This window comes from Eptatretus burgeri, chromosome 18 (genome assembly GCF_056783735.1).
Source record: "Eptatretus burgeri isolate ZD-2024b chromosome 18, Ebu_testis_v1, whole genome shotgun sequence".
NCBI lineage: Eukaryota > Metazoa > Chordata > Myxini > Myxiniformes > Myxinidae > Eptatretus > Eptatretus burgeri.
The window spans coordinates 27,891,001-27,903,500 of record NC_140978.1 but is presented as its reverse complement, the minus strand read 5'-3'; the positions used below and the strand labels follow the sequence as shown (position 1 = coordinate 27,903,500).

Sequence of the window (12,500 nt, the reverse complement as noted above, 5' to 3'; positions counted from 1 at the left end):
ATCTTGAGCCTACATTCTCCTGGATGCCAGCCCATTGTCTTCACCACAAAGGAAGTCATTCATTAATTATATCAATATGCATAAATAATCGATACATCGTATTTGGAACAACACTGAGTACACGTTTGTGATGTGAAGGACAGAGCCTGGTAAAGACGCAACTTCGCTGAGACGTCAAGACTAAATTTCCATTGCATTGTATCAAGTCAAGATGTCAAGTCAAGACGAAACATGCATTGTATCAAGGATTTTGTCTTTTTTTTAGGTGTCTTTCAAAGGCAAAGCCATCCTACAAACTGCAGTCTGGCATTTCAGATTGACAGATGAAAAGCAAGAGACAGCTTTCACATCAGAGTGCACTCCTACCAGCCTGTACGTTTATGGAATGCTCCGTGACACTTCACATTGTCAACAACCTCCCACCCGAGCCAATTAGCCCTGCGTCCAACCCTCTTGTCACATGTTTTGGGCTAGGTGTCACTATATCACCGTAGTGTCATTCGGCAACAACGTGAAACTCCTCAGCGCATGTTTTGTCGAACGATTTGTTCCACGTGCCAAAATGAAATGCCCCAAATTATATTCAAAAACAACAGTCCTGCTTGTATGTGTTCCTCCGCTGAGCCACATGGGCTGATCATTTGACTGCTGGCTTGAGGGTTAAAAAGTGCCCGTGCTCTATTTCCCGGAATAATGATGTCACACCACCGTTCCTCGAGCTTTGTGGCAATATCCGGATATCACATTTTGGGGTCGCGAAAATGCCATAAAATACAATTTAGGGGAGCCGATACTACGCAACAGCACGCTATGCCAGCGGAGGTTAATTAGACATGCGTTCGTTCACTTGCAAGTGGTGTTTGAATTTTATTTGCTCGATTCTTTTTCTTTCTTTCTTGTTTTTTTGCAAATGTAGCTTGCTTTGTGCTTACCATCGCATTTCCTTGTTCGTAACATGCTCCATGTAATCACCTCGTTAGATTGCAGCTGTACTGTATTTAGCCTACATTTTAGGCAGTTTGACAGTCATTTGATTATGAGTGGGCGATGGACCATGCAGCCCTTCAGGTGGCATCATTTGACCGGCCGTCATCGGTTGAAATTGCCAGGTGGACAACGGATCCTCAAGGCTGCGCCAAGGCCGGGGTGGTATGGGCCGAAGAATCGGCAAGGCTCCCTGCTTTACTTTCATCAACCACTTCCTATTTTTTTTTCTTTCTTTCTTTCTTTCTTTCTTTCTTTTTTTTGGGGGGGATTAAGCTCAGTTTCAAAATCGAGATTTTACTTTGCCTCCTCCGCACTGCAGTATCAAAGGCTCATTGGATCTCGAGATGGCGAACCGCTCAAAGCAGCTCTTTGCACTAATTGGGATGCTGCTTAACGAATACTGTCGCCTGTTGGAGGTTTCACTGGGGTTAATGGAGCACTTAGCGCCAAGCTGTTTGAAAGTCGCTTTGTGTTGAAAAGTTCCGGCAAAAATGGCTTTCTGTTTCCACATAAAATGTGCATGAAAAGGTCTCCCTTTATCCGATTCAAAAAGGCACCGGTTTTGAGTCACTGGAGTACTTATCTTGGTGGGAGGGATATCATCATTATCAAATTCTTCTTTTTATTGTCGCTTGGATGGCAGCACGGTAATGATGCTTCCTTTTCCCACGTGGGTATTCAAACGATGCTTCCTTCATGCGTTTAACCGAGCAATTTTAATCGAAGAAGTTGCATCTTTCTTCTCTTTATTTGTTTGTTCCTTTTAATACGCCTGTCGACCGATGTGGATTTTGTGTGTCACGAAACTTAAACATGTTTGGGATAAATTACATTGCTGGAATAATGAGAGATCGATGCTGGTGCATTTGCTTAGGTTCAACGGTATTTTCGATGTCTGCCGGAGGACAGAGTTCCACTACTGCACAGTCCTGGAGAGAACTACCGCAGGCAGCAGTTACTGCGTCAGCTTCCACTGCATGACCATGATGTGGGTTTCGCACTCTGATCACTTGCACCAGGCCCACTCTAGGCCTCACCTACATCGCTTCCCTCTCCACTTACCACACATTTTACACCTACGTTTGCATTCGCAATTTTGTTCATCCCAGGCCCGCCACTGTTCATCTCTCAACCAATCGAGCTTGCGCCAGTTTCGGGCATTTGTGGTTCAACGCCAACACAAGTCTATCGACCGAGGCCTTGTTAAGACCTTACCCACAGACTCGATGGAACTCCTCTGCCGCCAGGTGGGGGAAGGTGTGGTTTTGTGAATGTCACATTAAGTTATAGTGGGGCCCGTGAAGATCATCTTGCACCTTGATCTTCTGTTCTCGCGGTGGTGCGGCATGCAGTGTGGCAGTTGGATCTCAGGTGGAAGTGTGGTCGTGTTGGCGGCACGGGCGGGACGCGACGCCGCTTGGCACCCTGCATGTTTCGTGTGCCAGTCATGCCACGAGCTCCTTGTCGACCTGGTCTGTTTTCATGGTGATGGTGGAGGCCTGTTCTGTGGGCGACACCACGCCGAGAGACTGCGACCCCGCTGCGCATCTTGTGATGAGGTATGAATGTCCTCCTCCTCCGCTGGTGGTGGAGGGCAGGTTGTGACTCGTTATTATAATAAAATTATACAAATATAAGCTTGAATTGTTGTCAACTGCTTGGATTTTGACTGATTACAAGTTGCTTCTTTGTCTTGTGTTGTATGTATATAAAATAACATTGTTGTATTCCACAGTTTTATTGAAAGACAAAGAAAGCACGGTGGTTGTTGGATGAGGGGGGGGGTGGGAAAGGTTGAGAATGAGATGGATGAAGTTGAGAACAAATGAGTGGGTTCGAGATAAAGCTGATTTCACCAACAAGACGAGACTACTGCAGTATGTTAAAAGAAGAAAACAGAGTAGTCCGGTCATTGGATGAGACAGGAGAATGATCAACCGGTAATGAGTGTTCAAGAAGGCATTACTGATGGAAACATGGGGAGAGAAAGAACGGAAAAACCATGGATTGCGAATATCAAGGAGTGGACAAGATGTGACGACGACGGTGGAGGTGGATCGAAAGGCGATGGATCGTGTCCGGTTGTGAAATGTGATGGCGACAGCCAAAAACCTAATGACTCAATCAATGGCGTCGATCGATCAATCATAACCGTGTGACGTCCACGGGCCAGCACTTTGTGACGGTTGTCCTCCCATCGTGAAGCAACGACGTCCTTTTCACACAAAGCTTTCATCCTCAGCTATGGATCGACACGGGGGGAACGGTTTTAAAATCTAGTTAAACTGTTCTCGTTATGAACTTGTGAGTTTTGTCTTTCCACTTGCGATCGGAATATTGTTAGCGAGGGGTCTGTCACACCATGGGAGGGTGCAGTGCCATGCACCAGTGTTCTCAGCATTATTAAAAAGCAACATTGCTTTTAATAAGCTCATGTGCACACTAACGTGTTAGCTTTTCACACCTTTAGCACTGCGGATCTCGTGGAATTAAACTCAAGCCAGAAAGCCATTGTTAGACCTGCTGTGCAATTAGGCTTTGACATGCACTGTATAATTATTGTGTGGAATTGGTGAGCAGCAGAAACAGCAGCAAAGCTTGACGTTTGCATGATTCTCTCTCAGTACCATGCTCGGGATGTCTAGCAGAAGCAGATCGGATTATAGAGCTGCCAGCGTTGATACGGTGACATTAGGCAGCACATCTCCTACGTACAATCCCATGCATGTAAAATAAGCTTCGGCCTCTTTCTGTTGAGTCGATCTTTGGGCACATGCATTGACCACGCTGATGCATGCATGTATTATTAGCGATGATGTAAGATGTGGATTATACGTCACTAGAACCTCCACCACCAAAGGTGGATGGAGATTTTGGTTTCACCCCGATTTGTGTGTGTCTTTTTGGCTGTGAGCAATACAACTCAAAAAGTTATGAACGGATTCGGACGAAACTTGATGGACAGGTTGAGTGTTTGACACGGACGAATTGATGATATTTTGGTGAAGATCCGGATACTATAATTTTAAGCGATTATTCATCATTAAGAGAGGGGACCAAAAACAGGTCAGGTATGAGAGCATGCACCGGAGCAGCGCGTCGCTGCGTCCACTTTCCGCTGGTACTCCAGGGCCTCCGTCTGGCCATCCCCCAGGCAGATGCCTGGCCCATCCCCATCTCCTTAAGATGCCAGCCAAAAATGATATACAGTATAGCACGATATCTCTAAAAATTATTGACGGGTTATGACAAAACTTGGTAAATGTGTTGGGTCGGTGACAAGAACAAGCTGATTAGATTTTGGTTACGTTCCAGATGCAGATCCGGCCTATATTTTATTGTTTTCAATATCAGTCAGTTATTTTCTTCTCATGTGTCGTTCATTCACTGTGATGCAGCGGGTGGAAAAGTGAAGGCTTCTTTGTCTGTTCTGAGTTGTCCGCTTTGTCTCGTATCTCTGCAGCTGATTTTCCAGGCTGAGTGCGTGCAGGCTGAGGGAAGGTGCTGGCATCCCGGCCACTTCTGTTGCTTCGAGTGTGACGGACGCCTGGAAGGCCACCCGTATGCCATGCGTTCGGGCCGACCCTACTGCTGTTCCTGCCATCAGGGCCTTTTTGCATTGTACTGCGATGCGTGTGGCCAGCAAATCGGTATGTCAAACAAGTCGGTCCATGCTTTCCTTTTCTTTTTCTTTTCTCTTAATAAATAACTTGGATGGCCTTTGACTCGTAGCACATTGCCAGTCGAGCCTAAATAAATAGCATGTTGACATGGATGGCCTTTGACTTCATGTTGGCCCGCAGGAGTGGATGAAGGCCATATGACGTATTACGGACAGCACTGGCACGCAAAGTCCGAATGCTTCTCATGCTTTCAGTGCCAGAAGTCTTTACTCGGGCTGCCCTTTCTACCACGCCAGGGTTCTATCTTCTGCTCCAAGGTCTGCAGCAAGGCTGCGCACGATGCCTCTCGTTCCAGCACCTTTTCCACTACTCAAGCTCCTCGCAGAACATGTAAACTGCTTTTCACTCCTCCGAGGCCTTCCTGCCGGGATACTGGCTCGCAGGATCATATCCCATTAACTGTGGTGACCGGTTCTAAATCCACGGAGGAAATCTCAGACCAGAGAGAAGGCCTTGATCTAGAGGACGCAAAGCTTAGGCGAACACCTGTTAGAAACTCAACTGAAATATGTGAAAAGACACAACATAAAATGAAGGCTATGCAGAAAGGTGAGTTATGTTCATGAAATAATGTTGCTCTATTTTTTCACCAAGGTGTGACTGATAAAATGCTTTGTGGCTGAGGTTTAGGCCGAATTAGTTGCCCAGTGACGAGCGCTGCGTTCTATACCTTGGCAGATGGTGGTCCCGGAATGCTGAAAAGTCGGGCTGTTACTCAAGCCAATGCAGAGGCTTCCGCTATCGTCCAGCCATTGAAAAACTCCAGTACGGATCCAGTTGTGCGTGATGACACAAGAAGCAACGTACTATGTGATTCAGCCGCCACAGGAAGCACCATCTCTTCACCTCGTTCATCGCGTGACAATTGCATGATGAGGCGTGTTCGAAGCCAGGAACCGTATGCCCGTCGTGACATCGTGCTTCCTTTCAAGGCCGAGAGCGAGACGGCCAGTTTTGCAAATCTACCTCCCAAACGACGGCATCGGCACAGGTCAGGAAGGAGGAAACAATCTGGCCATGGATGGTCATATTCAGAGAATGCACTCAATGTGGAAACAGAGGACAAAAGCAAAGCGAGTACATCTGGGCAATGCTTGTCCACAAAAATGTCACCCTCATTATCATCATCATCATCATCATCAACATCTTTGTCATCAGAGGAGGAACGAGACGGCTATTTCCTGGGGCAACCGATACCGGGTTATCGTGGTTACTCTTTGGGCACGAATCCTCTCCCAACCCCTTGTGCTCACTCGACCTCATGCTCTGCTACAACGGCTTTAAGAAGTGCAGAAAAGCAGCGGCGCCAAAGGAGGGGATGCATGATGAGTTGAGTCGTTAGGGTGGGGGCATAACCCAAGTGTAATGCAGAGCATAGTAAGGGTTCCTCTTTCACTGGCTTCTACCGCTTGGGTAAGGTTGGTGTGCCACTGCTCTCTTCAGAGAAACTGTTGTTGATATCTTCCCCCCAACAAGCCGGTACTCATTTTCCCGACCTCAAAAGAATGACAGGTTGAATCGACCCATCTGGGATTATTTTGGCATGGCTGTGGATTGAGCTGGATACCCCAAGATCCAAAGCCAACCATCCTCAGACATTTCAGCTTTTCAGTTTTAATTGATTTGTAAAAAATTCTAAAAACATGTGTTCACTTTGTCATTATTGGGTATTTTGTGTCGATCGGTGACAAAATATTTAAATTTAATCCATTTTAAATTCAGCCTGCAACACAACAAAATGTGACAAAAGTCGAGGAGTGTGAATACTTTCTGAAGGCGCTATACATATCATTTGTACAGAACTTGATAATAATTACAAGAACAAGAATGTCTGTGAGAGGGGGAGGGGGCGGCGTATGCTGCACAAGACGTCCAAATAAAGCGGTAATCTAGATTCCAAAGTGCACGTGTCATCTGCGCATCGGTGACTTCCATTGCTGGTGCAGCCGGGTGATTGTGGTTTAGTGAGGAATCCTCCAGAGAGCTCCCTTGTCATGCCACTGCTGTCGATTCCCAATGACGACAATCTTCTACATTTTCTGTAGAATCTGTCCTTACCTGTGATCCGCCTCACACTGGAAGTACATGGCAATCCAAAGGTTTTTGTTATCCACCTGTCTCACCAGGTTTTGTGTCTGCTTGCTCAACGAAAGAATTGTTGTTGTTTTTTCTGAACATATTCGACCGTGTCTTTGTCCACCATGAATCCTCAAGCATATGTGCACATCTGGAGAGGTGTACTGAGCAGCTGGCTTTAATATCAATTAATGCTTTGTACATTATGTTTGGCACAGAGAGTCCTCTGTGAATCACACAATGACAGCTTGACGACGCTTCTACTATAACCGTGATATTGTGGCACTTGGTGTATTTATATTACAGTTTTGATACAGATGTACTTTTAAATAAAGTTCCCGATGAGAATTGTGTGTGGAAAATCCTCATCTCATGCGAAACACAATCATGTTTCCTGAACATGTATGCAAGAAGGCGATGGCAAACCACTTCCGTACATGCCAATAAAATAATCATGCTCAGAAATCCAAGAGATAAAGCTGTGGTGCCGGATGATGAGACCCCATGTTCGAAAGCAACCAATTAGATACTGGGGAAGATAAAAGTGTTGTGATGAGTCGGACTGGTCGTCATGACAGGAATGACTGAAAAACCACAAGGAAATCCAGTCGCTGAGGTCACCAGGACTGAAAATCGAACTCTTGAGTTTCTCAAACGTTCATAAAATTGGGGCATGGGAATATAAGCTCAATGAATCGAGGAAAGTTAAATGGTATTGAGCGATGTAGAGGACAATAACTAAAATTTGGGGGATAAGTGAACTTGGATCGATTGGTTTGGAGCAGTTTCAATCTGACGATTACAAAGTGTTCTTTTCTCGTCACGAAACCAGTGAAAGAAATCGAATGGTCGTGATTTACTATAAGAAGATTACAGTCAGTCCTGGGATACAACCCAGTAAATGACGGGTTAATATCAGTTTGAAAGGACATCCCTTGAATACCACCATTACTCAGATATGTGCTCCAATTTCTGCAGCATTCTTTTTGGACAGTCAAGGCTTGTGGAAGAGCAAGTACAACGTCTGTAAACAACAAAACCCAGAAACTTCTCGAATTGTACCATTATAAAACCGAGAAACACGAGCTCCTTTAGGAAGCCGATTGTGCCGGTGCAACATCACGTGACGTCCCATTGTCTTCGGCGACATAGGCAGAGCAAGGCAACATCGGCCGACTTTTGTTTTTGGATATTTTCATTTACGTGCATTTTCTGACAGTATTGTGTCTTTTTCTTCCTGTAATATTGACTTTGAGTTGCATCAGTTTGCAACATTTCAGTTTTCTAGCCCACCGGAAAAGTACTAAACATTTGGCAGTGGTGAGAAAGAGCTTGAGACAGACACTGGTGGGGCATGCTTTCACGTCGCAAACAGATGCTGGGGTGTATCCCACATGCACATGCATGAGTGATCAGAATGAGCTCTTTATTTGAGTGATCAGAATGAGCTTTATTTAACTATTTACAGTCAATATGTCAAATGTTATAAAATCAAACTATTGGTTACATTTTAACGTGTTCCTAGACAAGATGCACGTTAAGGGATGGATATGGAACTTGCAAACCGAAGTGGAAATCAAAGATTAATTGTCATATTTTTGTTTCTGCTCCAACGTTGCACATCGTTAACAACAGTGAACAATACAAACCTGGATCCATCCGGTAAAACTTTAGGTCATGATCTAAATCAACTCTGTGTGTGTTTCTAAAACCACTTACCTTGACAAACTTGGGGAAATAACTATCGCTGTACTGTGCAAAGGTATCCCCTAAAAGGCATTCCCACAACAATATTCTTGTAGCTATTCCAAAGTTGTACATCGTTAACAACAGCAAACAACTAGAAGGGCGCTTGGGAGAGCGCATACCTCAGCCACGCCTGATCCATCAGAACATATTGGGCCCAATACATTTTTGAGAATCGTGCTTCATATCGTTTTAGCCCCCATCACTCAATGGTGAAGGATCACTGAAAAAAATCTCGGATCCGGATCCGGATTCAGATCTTCACCAAAATCGAATCAATTTGTCCTTGTCGCACACCCAACCTGTCTACCAAGTTTCGTCTGAATCAGTCCAAAACGTTTTGAGATACCATGCGCACAAACAGACAGACAGCAGTGAAAACATAACCTCCTTCCACCTTCGGTGGTGGAGGTAATAACCCAGGTGCATAATGAAATAGAGGGGCACTACCATTGGGTGCTCACCTGGTAGCGGCTGGTTGGATAACTGGGGAACCACAGGTCGACATGGATGACCCACAAAATATGTAACGGCGAAGAAAGTAAATACCTATGAATTTTTTTTTCATGCCATGAACATACTTTGGTGCATCATGGGTAATGAAGGTTGTGGTCAAGTTTCATTGGAATTGTTTGCATGGTTTCTGAAAAGAAAGCAAATACCTCTTTTGAGGGGACAACCCTTCCCGCCCCCCCCCTCCTCGTAAACCCCCCCAATAGACCCCCTCAGGCCCCCATTTTAGTAATGCCGTGGACAGACTTTGGTACATCATGGGTGATGAAGGTTGTGGTCAAGTTTCATGGAAATCGTATGTGTAGTTTCAGAGAAGAAGTTGCAAGTATTTGTGGACTGACGGACGGACAACGCGCCATCCCATAAGCTCCCCGGAACGACGTTCCAGGTGAGCTAAAAACTGAAGGGTCACAATCTAAGTGCATTGTGATATCACTGAACAACAAAATTTTTTTACTGGAGATGTGTAAAGTGATTTAGACTAATTTGGGTACGCTGTTTTCAAATATCATAACCGTTTTGCTGTATCACGTCAGGATTTTCAGTAACAGAAATATTCCCATTGCCTAGAAGTCAGGATTTCAATGAAATTTACAAAAATTCATTTATTCATTTATTTCATCATGAATGCTTCAAAATTATAGAAATTACAGAAAAACTCCACTAGAATGTAATTAAAAATGCTTTAGGCATTTGGCTTTGCGTTTGTGCTGCTCTGTGTCAGTTTCACGATGCAGGAACCAGCAGAAATCGCCCATCATGTTCGGGTTGTGCCGCCCTTGGTAACGCGTCTCCATGAGTGAAATCTCTTGGTGGAATCGCTCGCCGTGCTCGTCCGAGACTGCTCCCAAGTTGTCAGGGAAGAAGTTCAGGTGCTGGTGTAGGAAATGGATTTTCAGGGACATCCTGGATCCAAGTTTCCTGAAGGACTCCAGCAGCTGCTGCACTATTTCTTCATAGTTGTCCGCGCGCTCGTTCCCCAAGAAGTTGTCCGTCACAGCTTTGAAGCTCCTCCACGCTGCCAGCTCTTTGGGGTTTAGAGTTGTCGGAAAAGTTTCGTCCTTCATAATCTGTCGGATTTGCGGTCCAACAAAGACACCAGCCTTGATCTTGGCCTCCGACAAGGTGTTGCCAAACTTTTCCTTGAGGTATAAAAACCCACGCCCATTCAGATCCATTGCCCGTACAAAACTTTTCATCAAGCCGAGCTTTATGTGGAGTGGTGGAAGGAAAACCTTGGCTGGGTCGACAAGGGCGACATGCTTCACGTTGTGTCGACCAGGTACATGCTCTTTTCGCTCTTCCCAATCTTTCTTCGTCCAGTGATTCTTGTCGTCTCTGCTATCCCAGAGACAAAGGAAGCACATGTATTTCGTGTAGCCTGACTGCAGCCCTAACAACAGCGCCACCACTTTCAAGTCTCCGCAGATGTGCCAGTTGAAGTCATTGTACTTGATGGAATCAAGCAGCTGCCGCATAGTCTCATAGGTCTCTGTCATGCCGAACGCGTGAGCCAGTGGGACTGATGGTTTCTCGTTGCCATTGTGGAGCAAAACAGCCTTCAAGCTGTTCTTCCCCGAGTCGATGAAGAGGCGCCAGTCTGCAGGATCGTGATCACACCCAAGTTCTTTCAACAGACCGTTGATGTCACTGCAGAATGTCATCGTGTCTTCCATCTCAAAGAACTCAGCCATGTCTCTGTGACGTGCTCTGAACAAGGATATCTTGGTGTTAGGTTCAAGTAGATTCCACTGCTGCAGCCTTGATCCAAGCAGCTCTGCCTTCGCCTTTGACAGCGAGAGATCTCTTACAAGATCATTTAAGTCTCCCTGGTTCAGAAGGTGTGATTCTTGAGTGTCGGGTTCAAAAGGTTCATCATCACCATCCTCTTCACCACTGCTTACAGCTATGTTCTGATCAGCTGGAGGTGTTGGAACGGGGTTCTCGTCATCATGAGGCACAGGTTTACGAGCAGAGACGCAGTCAGCGTACTTGATGTGACCTTTATTCTTCTTGTTGAAGCCGGCGATGCTTGTGCAGCAGAAATAACAATCATCATGATGATTCTGCGGCTCACGCCATATCATGGGCACCGCAAATGGCATGCTCGCGCGCTTGCCCACCAACCACTGAGTCAAGGTTGTGTGACAGCTTGTGCAGCAGACGTGTGGTGCCCAGCTCTGTTCTTGGTCCCCCACCTTACACCCGAAGTAGTGAAAGTAGGCGGCCTTCATTTTCACTGCTGTAGATATACTTCACTGTTGATCTTTTTTGGTATACCGACCACAGACATAACAGAAGTTGTCAGGATGATTGGTACAGGAACGCCTACTCATCTTTATCTGAAAGAAAGAAATATAACACAAGTTAACAACAATTGTACGAAATAGACATGTTAAAGACATATGTAAATTTCATTGAAATCCTGACTTCTAGGCAATGGGAATATTTCTGTTCCTGAAAATCCTGACGTGATACAGCAAAACGGTTATGATTTTTGAAATCAGCGTACCCAAATTAGTCTTAATCACTTTACACATCTCCAGTAAAAAAAAAAATTTTGAAATTTGTTGTTCAGTGTATTTCATACCGTTCCACAACGCCCCTTGTTGTTGGTGCTCGACGATGGTTGAAAAACCGATACCTCTGCCTCGCCACCGGACTAACCCACATCCAGGGTCAAAATGACTCAAGTACACTGAAGTTAATCTCTCAAGGGCAGTCCACCTTTGGTGTTCATACAGCAGTTCTGATCCCATATCTGAGTCTGATGCTTGTTCATTAATTGGGATTCAAAATGAGAACCTGAACTTTGAATCCCTGTACCAAAATTTGCACCGCATGGGGGATTATATGACACATGATATATTGTTATGCATGTAATATGTGCATGTAAGTTGCATGCATTATTTAAAAGTGAATTGACTATTTGTTTGGGTCTTGGTTTCGGAGGTGCAGACACCATGTTTAAACTGCGCTCGTGATGCAAAAAGCGGCGTTCAGCGAACGTCTGCCATATGTACGTGTGTACTTATGTACCTACGTGTCTGCAATTTTAAAAATTCATTTTCTCAGAAACCGCTAGTCTGATTGACACGAAATTTTGACCATATGTGCCCCTCCTGAAGGAATATATGATGACAATTATGACATCGCAGGTCAAGTGGTACAGGTGCCATCTTGGAAAAACCGAAAAAAAAACCCAGGAATACCTCTGCCTGCAGTATCCCCTCCACTCCCACCTCATGTTTATGTGTGTGTTGTCCCATCCACCAATCAGTGATGACTCCATTTACATCTCCATCTCCAAAAACATGGACCAACTTCTATCCTCTCATCACAACTCTCTTTCTCATATTTGGTGACTTCAACTGTCATCATGCCAGTTAGCTGGGTGTGGGTACCCATCTCACCTGCCATGGCACTTCAGCAAAACACTTCTGTGACTCATTGGGATTGACACAATCTGTCAACTTCCCGACCCGGATCTCATCC

At 45.2% G+C, this 12,500-nt stretch overlaps 1 protein-coding gene across 7 annotated transcripts in view; it reads left to right on the top strand.

Annotated features, from left to right (window-relative positions):
* Positions 1–7,094, top strand: part of LOC147008798 (prickle planar cell polarity protein 3-like) — a 56,121-nt gene extending 49,027 nt beyond the window's left edge. For 6 of the 7 annotated variants that reach the window (XM_085864564.1, XM_085864566.1, XM_085864568.1 and 3 more), the window contains 6 exons: positions 1,862–1,975; positions 2,097–2,234; positions 2,340–2,546; positions 4,451–4,637; positions 4,791–5,219; positions 5,349–7,094. In XM_085864564.1, the coding sequence (XP_085720690.1) occupies positions 1,862–1,975; positions 2,097–2,234; positions 2,340–2,546; positions 4,451–4,637; positions 4,791–5,219; positions 5,349–6,004 (1,731 nt within the window). In that variant the 3' untranslated portion in view covers positions 6,005–7,094. Of the gene's footprint in view, positions 1–274; positions 1,147–1,861; positions 1,976–2,096; positions 2,235–2,339; positions 2,547–4,450; positions 4,638–4,790; positions 5,220–5,348 lie in introns of those variants that run through there. The other variant, XM_085864569.1, reaches the window with a different exon arrangement.
* The last annotated feature ends 5,406 nt before the right edge of the window (positions 7,095–12,500 follow it).